At 37.7% G+C, this 16,127-nt stretch overlaps 2 protein-coding genes across 2 annotated transcripts; both read left to right on the forward strand.

Moving 5' to 3' along the window:
- The first annotated feature begins 81 nt into the window (after positions 1-81).
- On the forward strand, positions 82-2,188 carry LOC110417662 (Pectin lyase-like superfamily protein). Its single transcript, XM_021430118.2, is given in 9 exon segments — positions 82-262; positions 382-836; positions 839-1,087; positions 1,090-1,120; positions 1,342-1,361; positions 1,364-1,462; positions 1,465-1,478; positions 1,583-1,682; positions 1,685-2,188. Coding segments are annotated over 9 exon segments (1,200 nt in total). The 5' UTR covers positions 82-149; the 3' UTR covers positions 1,804-2,188.
- Positions 2,189-9,792: 7,604 nt separating this feature from the next.
- On the forward strand, positions 9,793-13,225 carry LOC110418691 (BTB/POZ and TAZ domain-containing protein 1-like). Its single transcript, XM_089783882.1, is given in 7 exon segments — positions 9,793-10,005; positions 10,096-10,168; positions 10,171-10,216; positions 10,638-10,953; positions 11,077-11,190; positions 11,192-11,397; positions 12,701-13,225. Coding segments are annotated over 7 exon segments (1,071 nt in total). The 5' UTR covers positions 9,793-9,870; the 3' UTR covers positions 12,882-13,225.
- The last annotated feature ends 2,902 nt before the right edge of the window (positions 13,226-16,127 follow it).

The following is a 16,127-nucleotide window of genomic DNA, read 5'->3' on the forward strand; positions in this document are numbered from 1 at the left end:
CCCCACATGTTTAGTTTAATCACGCCATTGAGCAAGGCTTTAATCCCTTTATAAAGACCCCTCTCTTCTTTTCTTTTCTCTCAAGCTCAACCCTCCCTCCCCTACCGTCTGAACAAACAAGAGGAAAAGAAAAAAAAAAACAGAAGGAAATGGCAATTCCTTCACTTTCTCTTCTCTTCCTCTTAACCTCTCTTCTGATCCCAACTCTCATTTATGCTTCCCCAGTTCAAGATCCAGAAGTTGTAGCGCAAGATGTGCACAGGTAAATGGCTACACCGCTAGGCACTGCCTTAGACGTAGTTGGAAAATGTCGAAACTTTCACATTCTTGCGGACTCGAATATTAAAATGTGTTAACATTCTCTTTTGTTTCTTTGGGCAGGGCAATCAATGCGTCAAGGAGGAACCTTGGATATCTCTCCTGCGGCACCGGCAACCCCATTGACGACTGCTGGCGATGTGACCCCAATTGGGAGAAGAACCGCCAGAGGCTTGCTGACTGTGCAATTGGGTTTGGCAAGAATGCCGTTGGTGGAAGAGACGGTAAAATTTACGTTGTCACTGACTCTGGTAACGACGACCCAGTGAACCCCAAGCCAGGAACTCTGAGGCACGCTGTGATTCAAGATGAACCATTGTGGATAATTTTCGCTCGTGACATGACCATTCAATTGAAGGAAGAACTCATCATGAACTCTTTCAAGACAATCGACGGCAGGGGTGCTAGTGTTCATATTGCCGGAGGCCCATGCATTACTATCCAGTTTGTGACCAACATTATTATTCATGGACTCAATATTCATGACTGCAAGCAAGGAGGGAATGCTATGGTGAGGGACTCCCACGGCATTATGGTTGGAGGACCATATCGGACGGTGATGGCGTGTTCTTCTTTGGTTCTAGCCACATTTGGGTGGATCATAATTCATTATCAAACTGCAAGGACGGGCTGGTTGATGCCATCCACGGGTCCACGGCCATCACCATTTCGAACAACTACATGACTCACCATGATAAGGTTATGCTATTGGGGCACAGTGATTCCTATACTCAGGACAAGAACATGCAAGTCACCATAGCCTTTAATCACTTGGAGAAGGGCTTGTCCAAAGAATGCCAAGGTAAATAATTACAGGGTAACAAAAAAGCACGCCATATAGGTATTAATATATTTATAGTTATTTAAAACAATTTAGCCCATCTTACCTTTCACTTTAATAAGATTTCAAGGGTTAAAAAAGACCATTGTCGAGCATTACTCTATAGTACATATCTCACAGTGAATTGGTTATGTGGGTCATCAACTAATAGACTTAAACAACAACTTTTTTCACATTTACAGATGTAGACATGGGTATTTCCACGTGTGAACAACGACTACACCCATTGGGAAATGTATGCCATTGGAGGGAGTGCTAACCCAACCATCAACAGCCAAGGCAACAGATTTACTGCACCTGATGCAGATTCAGCAAAGAGGTGAGAACCCAATTTAATACTACTTAAAACCGAAAGTTCAATCCATTGAAGTTGAAGGTATAATATTTAATAAAGCGTTGATGGGTTATAATTATTTCGTGCAGGTGACCAAGCATGAAGATGCACCCGAGAGTGATTGGAAGAGCTGGAATTGGAGATCAGAAGGCGACCTGATGGTGAATGGTGCATTTTTCACCCCGTCTGGTGCGGCGCCTCCTCGAGCTATGCTAAGGCTTCTAGCTTGGGTGCTAGGCCATCTTCACTTGTGGCTACGATAACGACCAATGCTGGTGCACTTAATTGCAAGAGAGGTTCTCGTTGCTGATCGAGACATATGATCGGACAACACTTTGTTACAAGTGATGGAAGTGTGTGTCGAGTTCAATTAAATTTAGTTAGAGAAACCAGCAGAAAAGGAAAAAAAAATTGAAAAATATGAGAAAGGCGAAGAAAAGTCTACTTAGAGGATTTCCTTGGCTTTGTCTTCCCTCCATATTTTTTCCTTTTCTTTTACCATTTTTTTTTCTACTCTATTTTTTCTTTGTCCTTTCCTTTGTTTGTTTATTCAACTCTGATGATTACAACCTCGGCCTGTTGCTCCTAGAACATCTAGGGATTCTTTTGTAGAATCTTGATGGACTAGAGAGAGCAAGTGCAGATGTGTTGATATACTAAATTTTAATTTATCTTTATTAATATACTTTATTAAATCCCTCCTTCTCTTTCTCGCTCTCTCTCACACACACACAAATTCCTGGTGGAAGCCATAAAGGAAAGTAAATAATGCCGACCCTAAAGACAGGGAAACAAAGAATGCAAGTGAAGACAGATGAAATGCTTCAAATCCAAACTACTTTTGAATTAATTTGAATTGAATGGTGTGAGTAGGAAAGTTCACCAACCACCGTAACTGTAGTTAAAATTGGCTCCAGCAGTAAATCATCATCGATTCTCTACAAAGTAAACATTTTTCCAAACATGGAATCCCACTCAGCGATGCCCATCCATCCAAATAATCCACACCATTCAACTCCAAGATAATATAGATCTCTTTCGCCCTTAAGTCCTTGTTTGACCATGAAAAACATGCTCTTTCACCAAGGCATGGACAGCAGAAAATTACACCAATGGAATCTCCCCAATGTCTTGTCCTCTGGGGCCCTCCAGAGATAAGATGTCAAGACAAAAAGGGCAAAGGCACATGCACTCCATGGAACAGCTTTTGATGGAATGGTCTGCCCCTCCCCTCGACTAGAATTGAAAATGGTTACAACTATATCTTTGACAAAGTTCCTTGCTTGACGTTTCCATGTTCAAACACCTATCCTTTTCTTTATTAATGACCACCAGACTTCCCAACTCCCTGGTAACATCAAATCTTAGCTCGCACATGCATCATTCAAAGGTTACAGTGGAACAGTCTCTCCTAGTCGTGCATAGATTTAGTAGGATATGATTTAGCTATAGGCTCCAGTGCTCCAATTTTGAAGGGCTCTAGGCCACATCTGCCCCAGGTCGCATCTGTGTCTAGTCATCTGCTGCAATATTGGGCCCTGCCTTTAACCCCAAAGCAATGGACCCCTTTCCAATTGGGTTAGAAGTGAGTCTTCTCCTTCCTATGTGTCATGGAATACTGAACTGAGTGGCTCTCAAATAGGGACATGGATTGGAATGCCCTCTCCTTGCTGCCTTCCCCACAAGCGGCACCATGCATGCCCCTTAGTTTGTCATTGGTTGCTGTACAAAGTACAAAAGAGAATTATGAAAGAAGGCCTAGAAGTTTTTTTGTGCTAAATATAGACAACATGTTGCATATAGACACGAGCTTCTGACCAAAACCAGGACCATCTGGTTCGTAGAACAGCTTTACAAACTGTTTAGATTTGGATTTACAATCCGTTTAGCTGACAAACGTGGCATGTAATTACACAAAACAAATTAAATAAAAAATGCATGATTCCTTGACGTGACATTGACAAAACGTGTCAAGAAAATTATAGATGATGTAAATATGGGCATGTTATTGATAAGTGTTTGGAGGAATGTTATATCATTCGCCAGCTTGAAGAATCAGAATTGGTTTGCATGTTTAGCGCAAGACAATACTCCAAGTTGGTTTTCTAATTAAATTTGGAGAAGGGTTTATATTTGGATAAATATACCATCATTCAACAGGTGGCTAGGCTTGGTCTCAGACACTATGTGATGTGATGATGCAGATGTTATGGACCCGACCATGTGGGAGACAATTAGTGCGTGGGGAGCCTAACTGGAAGGCGACTACGGCGTGTCAAAGATGATGATTTTGAGCTTTGGACCATCAATATGTTGCCTTTAGCCAGCGGCAAGAATATGGTTGATTTGTACCGGATTTTCAAGATTCGAATGAGTAGAGGGTCGAAAATTAATGTAATGCAGCCAATATTGTGCCGTAAGCCAATATGGCCAATACGTGTGCTTGCCAGGCTTCCTCATCCGGGCAGGGGGACCCCACAAAGGCAGCGCTCTAAGCGAGATCACGGCGAGGATCAAGGCCTGCCTGCCCAATTATGAAGGTCCACAATTTTGGTAGAGAAAAAGCCCCTCTAACATGTGTACAGCAGCCTTTCTAGAATAAGAAGACATGAGGAAGGAAAACAGAAGTTCTGTCATGTGCTATGCTCTAGCTAAGGTATAGAGGGCTTCGACAATATCTGATAAAATAAAAGTACTACTCATTGGACAACAATATAGTGCGAAGCACAGGCAATGAAGAAACTTAAATATGGACCCATTCCACAGCTTAGCATATATATCTTGTGGTTTGACGCTATTCAGGGCACTAACCCAATAGACAATCGAAGAAAAACGAAAATTAATTTATAATTTGATAAGTATAGGTTTATTTACATGGTTGAGTTGAAACTTTAATTATTTATTATATAGTATATTAACATGTGAATGAAGAGATGGCAATTTTTATGCAAATATAATCTTGACAGTTGCTTGCTCATATTTGTCTATGGGTCCTATCAGATAAAAGTCTAACAAATTGAAGTATATCATAAATATTATTTATGTAGATCAATATTAAGTTGAGTAAACAATTTGATGATTTTAACTTTGAAGGTACGCAAAAAATACGAGGATTTACTTATTCAAAAAATTATATTATTCTTATAATTCCTTTTATCTCTTCGAAGTTTGAAGTGATGGCAGATTACTTTGCTTTTCTCTTTTTTCTTCACTAATCCAATTTAGTTGTTCACCCTCTCTCCATCCCTTTCTGTTTATGGTAACAAACAACTTTCCAATTTAGCCACAATAAATTCCAATGATTAGCAATAAAAAAGAACTTCCAATTCAGCTATCTCAAGCATTTGACCTCAATAATTCAAGGCATCCAAATGTTTATTCCGCTTGCTCAAGTATTTCTTCTAATACAATGAATGGTGTGTTAAGTGCCCTAGGTAGTTATAACTAACAATACCGTTAACCAGTCCAATTGCATGAGGACCTGTGCAATGAAGACCACGAGTTAGATTGCCCCCACCTCTTTCAAATCAAAGCTGCAACCCTCCAAATATACTCCCAACCATATAAGATTGATACATAATTAACAAATAATATGGCTTAAATACGTTTTTAATTGCTATACATGTATGGTAGAAATTAGAAAGTACAACTATAATTAAGGACAGATCCAAGATTTATACACAGTGGAGGTAAATTTTTAATGCATGTATATATATACATATATATGCATATGTATGTATGTATTGTTATATAACAAATGCTTATATTACTTAATAACATAAAGAATTCCTTTCAACAAATAATAGGATGAAAGTGAGTAATTGAAAAAGAAACTTACTTAGGATATTTTTTTTTTCACATAATGTGTATATTGTCTCAGCTAGTTTTGTCCATCAATAATTTAATTTTTTAGAACGTAAACAAATGAATAAAAACATTTAATTTTTGAAATACTTTGTAACTATTCATACATCACTCAACTTTGAAAAATATAAAATGTCACTGTAAGCATTAAGAAAAAAACCCCATAAATTTATGAAATTTCATCCCATTGATAGCATAAAAACTGGAAATAGAAAAGGTTGGACAGAGAGTTTTTGAGGAATCTCTCCCAGTTTATTCGAACTTGGTGTGTTATCCAGGAATCCTAGAAAAATTTAATCTACTTGGTTTTCTCCTCAATTAGCGAATCAACTTCTTACTATATATATTTATATTACTACATTTAAATTTAGTGGGGAAAACAGTAAAAATAAAATTGTACTTGGTTTTCTTAAGTAAAAATAATTTTTTTCACAAAGCATATGCCAGGGACACTAGTTTATGTTCGGGCCAGCTGTTTCCCTTCATTATATCTCGCAATCGGAAGAACATTAGCTGGGCTTTGTCCAACCGTACCATCTTATCGTTGGGGCAACATATTAAAATTGGCAACCTGCAATGCAGAGGAGGGCCCAATCCATTCCTTTTTCAGTTTTTCTTCTATCTATACAATTGTTTTGCAATTGAACCAAATGAGAACAGAAGACCATGAACAAACTATGAGACAGAAACGAAATGTTTTACAACTTAAAATCAAGTCCCTGCGCTATGTTGTTATTATCGTTCCAAGCACCTTGCTCTGTCACGCGTTGAACTGTCGAGAATTTTTTAAAGGCCAAGTCTGCAGCCGCAGAATGAGCCGAATCCGGTACGCGAGAAACTTTTCAAAGAACCGCTGTGAATTGGTTAGGCTATTTGGGCTTAGGCAGTCTCGGAAACAGTAAGTTTTTAGGGATTTGAAGAACTCCTTGTTATGTTGCATGCATGTTGCCGGGCCATTAACCTCCGAAACGCAGACCTGCGGATTGCATGGTTTGAGGGATACTGGCAGCACTCCTGGGGATTGTTTATAAATGAAGGAAAAAGGTTTCTCAATTCCAAAATTCCTTGTACAATCTATCCTAATCCCCATGATCACTTCTAATAATTCCAAATTTCACACATATAATTCTGAATCATAAAGTGAAGAGCAGTGCTGCATAGTCCCAAACCAGGACCTTCAAAGACTATTAACTATTCAGTATTCAAGAAAGTCTTAAGTCTTAATTAAATAACTAGTTCTAGTATATAGCAAATCAAAGATTTGATTTGTATAACTAACAAAAAGCGTAATCAACCTTTTGTAATTTATTCATTTACAATCATATAGAATATAAATTTTTCCTACATACTGCTTTGCATCGTAACAAAATCTGAAGTGGCAATAACCTAGGGCTTTTATCTAGTGAGCCATGATGGAGATGGGATCTTTGTAATGCCCAGCGGACGGCCTTCTGCATTCGTAGTTTCTGAAAAAATGATTGGTCCAATTCCAAAAAAGAACCTAGGCCTTTGGACAATTAATCTGGTTCACCCAACCTTACAATGGGGTGGCAAATCCTGCAGGGCAGGCAGGGGTTCTAAGCCCAGCTTCTGCAGAAACCAGGCCTCATAAAATTGTGTATTTTGGATGACTTTTCCTCTCAAAAAGTACCTAGCAAAACAAAGAAAATCCAGAGAGGCTAATTTTTAATTAGAAGAAATGGATTAGAGCTGCTAAGGAAGTTGCATTGGAAGGTTCAGCCGTCCTAAAGGATGTAAGGGTTCCCTTCAATTGCAGCCTTGCAACACAAAGATTTAGGGATAACAGCATTTCTTGCTCCTTTTGACTAACCGATTTCCAATTTCCAAACGCAAACTATAAAGCCTTCCAGAGAATATAAGGGGGCCCGAATAGACCTGTTCAGTAATAGCCTTTGGATCCTTGAAGCAAGTGGGAGGAAAGAGGGGCATGCCATGTGCTGTATGCTCACGTATATTTTACTCATTCATAAGCTTGGCGACGCTATCTCTACGAAACAGACCATCTCCACAGTTCAACTTGTCACAAAGGAATGTCAAAATCATACCAAGTTGAATTAAAATATTTCATTGTCCAATGTCCTTCACGTTTGGTCAAAGACTAAACTCCCAACCGACCAAATTTGCCTCCTAGATTTCTTATTTTCCGAAGGGTCCATGAAACAACCGTGTGCTTTTTAAAGAAGAAATTAATAAAGAAACAAGAGCATATCCTTTATCTAATCGTAAACAAAACTTGTTTCTTAATCAAATACTAATAGAATAACTTTAACCATATCTATTCGAGGCACTGTAATCTGCCACCGCGGCGCGCCACCGTAGAGTGCTTACGTTCAAAACAGAGTCCGTTCCGACACAAATTTTGATTGGTCAAGAATCATTTGCCTCGGAGACTGGGCCCAAGTTTACCCACCAATAGGATCAGTCCTAAAACTCCTGGTCAACCTTGCCGTATTCGTGTTTGTTCAGGAGTGGTTTGTTGGAACCCTTACACTCTTCGCTACAGTTTGCAAATGTAGTTTTGCCCGGCATGTGGCTCATCAACACGTGTCAACTCGGATAGCTTTTGTTCGCTACTTAAATGATACAAGTGGACAAGATTAAACAGCTGAATGGATGAGAACGAGTGCCACGTCAGACTGAAGTGGAACCCTTCAGCTAACCAAAGGCCGTTTATTACAAATCGGCTCTTTAAATCAACCGCTCGTCGTTTATCCTGTCCATGTCAGCTCAAAAAGGTTATCTAGTTGGTATTGAGATATTTAAGGATGAACATTTAAAGAAAGGGCCAATGTGGAATAGAAATTTACTGTCAATGTAGTGCTGTAACCTCCCCACGCGCATTCTTAACCAAGCCGTCCACCCAACACCTTTTAATGTTAAACCAACTTTGTTCATAGAACTAAAATAACATTTTGAAACGGAAAAATTACAATAAAATTTTTACCTATAAATTTATATTTATACTATATATAAAAGTATATATGCTGGAAAATTTTTAATTGATGAAATTAATCATATTTGATTATTATATATTTTATTTACTATTTTCAATTTTTTATTCTTAATATTAATAAGGTTCATTTAATTGTAAATATATAATAATTTTAATTAATTTAATTAAAAAATTTTATATTATAAATATTATTAATTTTTATCATATTTATAAATAAAAAATTCTAATTGCATTAAATAACTTTTATCAAAAACTTTCTTACTTTTAATAAATATTGAATATTTTGTATATTAATGTTACAAAATTTTAATTATATAATTAGTGAAATGCTAATTCATATATAATTATCTTGCAATATAATTGTCTTTTATTTATAGACAATTTGTATTTTATATAATTTTTTATTTAAAAATAAATAAAAAAACATAAATATTCACATACAATACATGTGAAAATAAATATTAATTTGTCAAAAAAGATGGGCCAATAAAAAAAAAACATGTGGCTAACTTACTTCTTAAGATTTAAAATCTGTAGGTTAATTATCATGTAATTGTTTTCCTTAGAATTTCTTTGATAGCGTCGAATATAATCATTAAATTACTTTGAATTTTATTTTATTAATATTAATAATAAAATAAAAAACTAAAAAAAAATGCTAAAGTTCTTGTAGAAACCAACTTACAAGTTAAATTCATTTCCTCTGTAATAGCAATCCAATTACCCAATGGAATTTTTTGGTCTTAGTGCCATATATTATCTATCACTTGACTAAAGATAATTATACTATTTCTAATTATTTGCCAAAGAATTAACAACGTACACGAAAGGCAACTATTTAATGGAAAACGTGAAGATTTTATTTAAACTTTATAATATGCCATAGACAGTCTAAGGAGACTAAGACAAATAATTTATGGGTTATAAAAAATGTTAAGATCCTGTAAAATTGGTTTTAAATTAATTGTCTCAATTCCATTAATTATACAAAATTGGTTTTCAGCTTTTAATTTGTTTAAATTGAGAAATTATTACCAATGTGAATCACGAAAACTATAATATAAATGCCCTTACCGTGAATTGCAATCCATTTAATACCATATCTCATTTCACATTTAGCAAAGAAATTTAAATTAAAACCCTTGATTTTGGTTGAACTGATTTGAATATTTTTATTTATTTATTTTAATTAGATCGCACCCTTTATTCAACGAAATGAAAATAACTCCCAACAAATCAAAATCTCCGGAGTTTGATAGGAAATATAGCAAACGATTTTTGACAAACACAACTATTAATTAAACCCAAATTTACTTTGACCTATTTTTTCCAAAGAAATAGTGGGGGAACGGAACATCCAGAAGCGCGTGGAAACAGTAATCTTTGTCACGCATGACACATCAGATTGTTCATTGCGTCGCTTTTAGTCTTTTAAATGTTTTTCTCTCTCCTTTAGGATGTCTATAAAGTTTTAGACAGCCAGCATCTTTGGACATCGCACAACGACTATAGAACTAACTCTCTCACTTTTTACTTTCCATGGAGGACAACAAAAATCACAACACAACCTCCTCCGTCATCTCCGCCATCTCATTCCCCTCTGAATTACCAGAACCCGATGTCCACATCCTCACCTCTGGCGGCCTCCGCATCCCTGCTCACTCCAGCATCTTGGTATTGAGTCTAAGCTCTCTTAAAGCATTTTCCGATTTCGAAATTTTCATTGTTTTCTGATCTGTTTTTTTCTTTTTATGAAAATTTTAGGCAATGGTGTCGCCAGTGCTGGAAAATATAATCGACAGGCCTCGTAAGCACCGGAGCTCAGAGGAGATCATTCCGATCTCGGCGTTCCATGCGACGCGGTTTCCGCATTCGTCGGATACCTTACTCCACGAGGTTGGTTGCTCAAGCATTGCCACTCTTTTTTGTTCGATAATCTCTGCCGTTCATTTCTTCCTCAGTTTCCACGTGACGTAATGTAACAATTGAAAATCATTCGAGTCTAATTCGACGGCGTCTATTCGATTCTTTTCTTTTACTTGTATTTTCAGCATCGTCGTCCTTCAATTAAAAAAAAAGGTACAGCACATAAATAAATAAGAAAAAGCGATAATGTTTAAGAAAATGCCCGTGGCAATTTGATGCTGGTAGTAGTATTTTGGTCGGCTACGAAATTTGCTGTTTTGGGGGGAAATGAAGAAATTACTTGTTTTATTTCTCCAAAATTTATGGAGGCGCGCTGTTTCGGTACAAGTTCAGATTTGGAAGATTCTTATGTCTAAGGTGAATTGACGGAAATGACCCTCGTATTGCAATAGGTGCGCCGAGGAGCAAATGGAGAAATACGGGATTCACCTGCTAGCTTTGTCACACGTTTACTCGGTCCCGCAGCTGAAGCAGAGGTGCACCAGAGGAGTCAGTCAGCAGCTGACGATTGAGAACGTGGGGGATGTGCTTCAGCTCGCCAGGCTCTGCGACGCACCCGATCTTTACCTCAAGTGCATGAAGCTGGTCGCCGCCCATTTCAAGAGTGTCGAGCAAACCGAAGGCTGGAAATTCATGCAGGATCATGATCCCTGGCTCGAACTCGAGCTTCTCCAATTCATCGATGAAGCTGAATCGGTAAATTTAAATAAAGATATTATTACCCCAATCCTTGTAGGCATTGATTTAGTATTAAATCGTCATAAAAAGTAATATCATTATCGGTTATAATTAGTTTTTGAAAATCAATATAATTTGCAGAGGAAAAAGAGGACGAGGAGGCACAGGGAAGAGCAGAGCTTGTATTTACAGCTAAGCGAGGCGATGGACTGTCTAGAGCACATTTGTACGGAAGGATGCACCACTGTTGGCGCGCTATGACGTGGAGCCCGCAAAGAAAAGGGGCCCGTGTAACAAATACACAACGTGCCAAGGTGTCCAGCTGTTGATCAAGCATTTTGCATTGTGCAAGAGAAGGGCTAACGGAGGAGGGTGCTCTCGGTGCAAGCGGATGTGGCAGCTTCTTAGACTCCACTCCTCAATTTGTGACCAGCGTGATTCTTGCCGGGTGCCTCTTTGCAGGTATAATTAAAAATTATCACTATTTGTCATCAGTATATCTATCGTTTAAATGATAGCATTGTGATTTTTATTGTTAGGGTCAAGTATTTTTTAAAAGCATGTGCAAATCGTGTTCTAAGAAAAATATGGAACCTCTATCTTTTTCCCGGGTCTTATCTAGTGTAATTGCTAGGTTGTTTTCGCTTCTTTAAATCAGTAACCATTCAATGTATTTGGAGGGGCCAATGGACCCGTTGCCAAGCTCTAGCGTTTTCCAAAGACCACAGGCCAGGCTAGGGCCTTTAACCCTTTTGTGCGACCTTAGGCTAGGACCTCGGAAGGAGTTTTACATGTGATAAATAAAACTTGACGGGTAGGCTTTGAATATTGCGTTTTTTTTTTTTTTTTTGGGGGGGGGGGGGTTGGATTTTTTTCCTCAGTTTTCTTCCTACTTTTTGAGTCTATTCTGGAATCTTTTTAGTTTAATTTAGTCTAAACAAAGCAGATAAAAAAAGTTTATAGTAAAAAAAGTTTGGCTTAATTCTTGTTTGTTTGTATTGCTTTGATTCATTAATGTCCACATCCCTGCCAGGTAAACTGGTCGTTGGCATGTCCCAATCACTTTCAACTCTACCTTTGATATTTTAACTCAATTATAGGTTAATATTTGTTAATTTCCTATACAAACAAAACTTCTATTACGAGAATTATGGATGTATATGTCCCCATAAAAAATCAATCAAAACAACTGCTACATCAACTTTTCATTGGAGGCATGAAAAAAAAAAGAGCATAGGTCAGGCTACTGAAAGGCCAACACAAATAAACGACAAGAAAAAGAAAATTTAGGATCGTCTTTCTATTGGTAATGAAGACTAGACGTCCTCCAATTCGACTCACTCTTTATTGGCTAGTGAGGGCCGCATGTCTACAAAGTTTGAAAGATGTAAATGATCAAGTTGTAAACCTGCTGTTTAGCCAATTAGACAGGATGTGCCTTTTATGGGGCCACTTCCTTTGCAACGTGCGGACGGGGATGGACACTTGTCCATTCTTACTACTGGGAACTATAATTATCTTCGGAAATGGTTGTTGGTGGCTTGTTTTCTCAACAGAAAATAAGAGATGGATCTCCTCGGTCTCTTAAAAAATATCAGCTTGGTGGGTCTTAAAAGTCCCATTTTTGTGTCATTTTCTAGTATACCATTTTTCCTTGGCTGGTCTATTTCTTCTTTTCAATTTAGCAATGGATATCAATAACTCCAACTGTTTTTTTTTTTTTAATCCCTCAGCATTAAATACTGTTGCTTTGTAAATGTGACAGGCAATTCAAATTGAAGGCGCAACAACAGAGAATGGGTGATGATACACGGTGGAAGCTACTTGTGAGGAAGGTCTTGTCAGCAAAAACTATTTCTTCTCTATCTCTGCCCAAGAGAAAGAGGGAGGAGGAGCTGAGGGAAACAGTGGGTGGTCATGCACTGAGAACCCTCAGATTATGTTGAGCTACGTTACCATAGAAAGAAGTTAGTGCTCTAATTAAGAGGAGCAAGTTATATTCTTTTATTCATATGAGAGAAAATTGTGTCCTGGTGTCCTGTATATGGAGTGAGTTTTTTTGCCTAGCTAGCGTCATCCTCTAATGATGGGGAGTGCGAGAGCGTTTGTATCCAAAGCAAGATGATGTAAATGGAGTGGTCTACTTGTAAAAATTGTAAACCTCTCCATTATCTGCAGATGAAAATCGTTTATGAAAGTCCAATTTGGCTTCTGTGTCGTCATCTGCGGTCAATTAGATGAATCATGTAACTTTGATTGAAAAATTATTATTGGAGATTAATTTGATGCATCCACAAGAATATACTAATTATATGTAAAAGGATGCATAACTGTGTTCCACGATTTTTGACCAACATACGCTTAACTTAACTTTTAATACTTTTATGTCTGCACTAAAGACTCGCGTAACATATGCATTGAATTGCATCAAACAATGTCAATGTCAATTCGTATTTCAATTTTGGCTTAGGCATTGAAACTTTGACCAGCATTTACATATACGCTTTTGATGATATTAATAGTATTACTATAAATTTCAAATACGTAAATAAACTTACAGATTACAAAATGTGGAAGGAAAACCATGCAAAGAGAAAATCGACGTCACTAGTGATGGCAGCATTTGGTGATGATGACATGATAAGATTAATTCACGAGTCTCTTACCAACTCAAAATGAGATTGGCCCCATATAAATATTATCAGGTACCGGCATGTCTTGTCTCTCAAGGCATTGAAACCTTCACGATTTCCACGCTGAAAAGAGAAAAGAAATGGAAAAAGAAAATTCCTTTTGCTCATAGAGTCATATTACAAACAAAATGCTTATTTTCTTACCAGTGCCATCAAAGAGGAAAGTTCTCAAGGGGAATTGATACATTTTCACAGGTTTCCCTTTCACATCCTCATAGCATATGTAGGCTTTAATTAGCATTGAATTGTTCATGTTGTTATTAACTAGTCAAAGTAAGAAAAGTAAGAAAAGTAAGAAAATGCAAGGGGTTAAACTAAGATCAATTGAGAAACAAATTGATCCAAAATAACCAGTACCTGACAGACACGTACAATGGGTTGAAGCTATTGCAGTCCAAAAGCCAGTTTCATAATTGCAAAAGTGTTGTAAGATGCGCTCATTTTGTCGAGAGAGGAAGAATGTAGGAGATATCATTAAGCAACAGAGGCATCCCACTGCGACCCTACTTGGAAAGTTGGATCCATCATGTAATTCACCTTGCAAAAGATTTTCCTGTTCTCCTTCTTGTTGCAATTTTAAAAGTGTGTATGGGGAATCTTCTTTCTCCCAGGAACTTTTAGAGGTTTCGTGTGGAGGATCCTTGAATATTAAGAATGAGCATTTATGGCTTTTGTAGGTCAAATTTTGCTTTCTTTTATGTAATTCAGGCCGAGGCCGAAAAGGTTAGTAGGACCTGCCCTTCAAAGTGGTAGCACTGGCACTAGGTCTAAATCAAGGCTCAGCTCATAATCAACACGTCTTATTGACAACAATGCTTGGGGTCCCTTAAGAGTAATGATACTCCCAAAACTACCCCAAAAGATTCATTAAGTCTTTGTATTTTTCCGCATGACAAACGAACGGCGATGCAATAGACTTTGTTTCATAAGTGGGTGGCATTTCGAGGTTTGATGATCAAATAAAGGCGATGCGCATATGCTTAGATTTGTGTACTTTAATTAATAGCTTGCTGTGGTAGGGAGTATATTGAATTTTGAGCACCCTTTTACGCAGAAAATAATTCTCAAGTTTTAGTTATTCGTCGGCCCGTTTGGATCTAGATGGGATAACACCTAGCTCGGGATGTTTGCGAAAGATGGGCCTTCGACCGTACTCAAGTCCAAGTCCCGGCTACCACACTAGCAAGCCAGACTACATCAGGGATAGTACGAACTTCGAGCATTCTTCAACTTTTTATGATTCACAGAAATTATGAGCATTTCTTGTTCTGTCTTTGTCATCTTTGTATTATTTTGATCGGGGAAAGCATACTGCTTCACGGGTTGATGTGTAATCATCATATACAAAAAACACTGGAAAGCCCAGCATAAGTCGTTGGATTCTCTTACAATATGCAGACTTAAAAGCCACGAAAGTCAACATCATGTCCAGACACACACTCATATCAAGCTGAAAAACAATCTGAAATTAGGCGTGATATGCAGTTTGACATGAAGTACGTTTTGCAGTGAAAATACTCAATTCTTGTTCATGTAAGTCTAAATCCTATTCAACGTTTAACTAAAAGAAAGAAGATTAAGTTAATGGCATCCTTGTTAGCCTCCATGAACTCCAATCTAAAATTGTTACACTTGCTTAGCTGAATAACCCATGTAGTGGTAGTAGTGAATTTGAAGACAAAGTTGTGCATGTTTCGTGGGGGAAATGGAATTGGAAACAAAAAAAATGAAGTCTTGACTCGAGTAGCAGTACCCCTAGTAATGACAATTGCGGTACAAGTTTAGGCCAGGCTAGAAATGGAATGGTAAGAGGCTGAAAAGGAACTTTCCTTTTGGTTTCAAATGTATAAGAACAAGAGAAATAGAATAGACACAGACCATAGTCATTCAACCCAAAATTTAACCTGAACCTGGGCTTCCGAATTTGGGCCAGACGACAGCTTCTGGAATGGACCAAGTTTTTCAGGTGTGTCCCATCAGGTTCTAAGCCCAGGCCTGTCAAGCTCAGCCTACTCAGTCTCAATAGTTGAAACGACTATAATATGTTTTTCCAAAGGAACAGAAAGGAATAAACAAAATCACGAGGCTCATCACTGATGAAAAATAAATATCTTCTTAAGCGGTGATGAAAAACCTGCACTCGTTGCCCCAAAAAATGGAATCAATCAAGGAATAGGGTAGGGGGTGCGGTCAAGGCGTCAGGGGGCTCAGGGCCCAGGCGACAGCAGGCAGGACGTAGCCGCTAGCTAGTCGGCTTCTCACAAATTTCACACGCTGCCCAATAAATAGACTTCGGCGCTAGCTACCTCTGATTTCACCATTTATTATTTACTCGTACCGCTTCTTTTCCTCACAGTAAAAGAAGTTCAGCTACATCCTGCTAAATACTGTTTTGTTTTTTTCTTTTAATAAATCCACATTCACTGACTTAGTTGACGTCTCGAATTAATAGTATATGAATATGAGCAGTAGGACTATACTTGCATGGATAGCTAGAAA

The sequence above is a fragment of the Theobroma umbraticum genome, unplaced genomic scaffold, assembly GCF_002168275.2.
Source record: "Theobroma umbraticum cultivar Fairchild unplaced genomic scaffold, ASM216827v3 scaffold_50.0, whole genome shotgun sequence".
Lineage (NCBI taxonomy): Eukaryota > Viridiplantae > Streptophyta > Magnoliopsida > Malvales > Malvaceae > Theobroma > Theobroma umbraticum.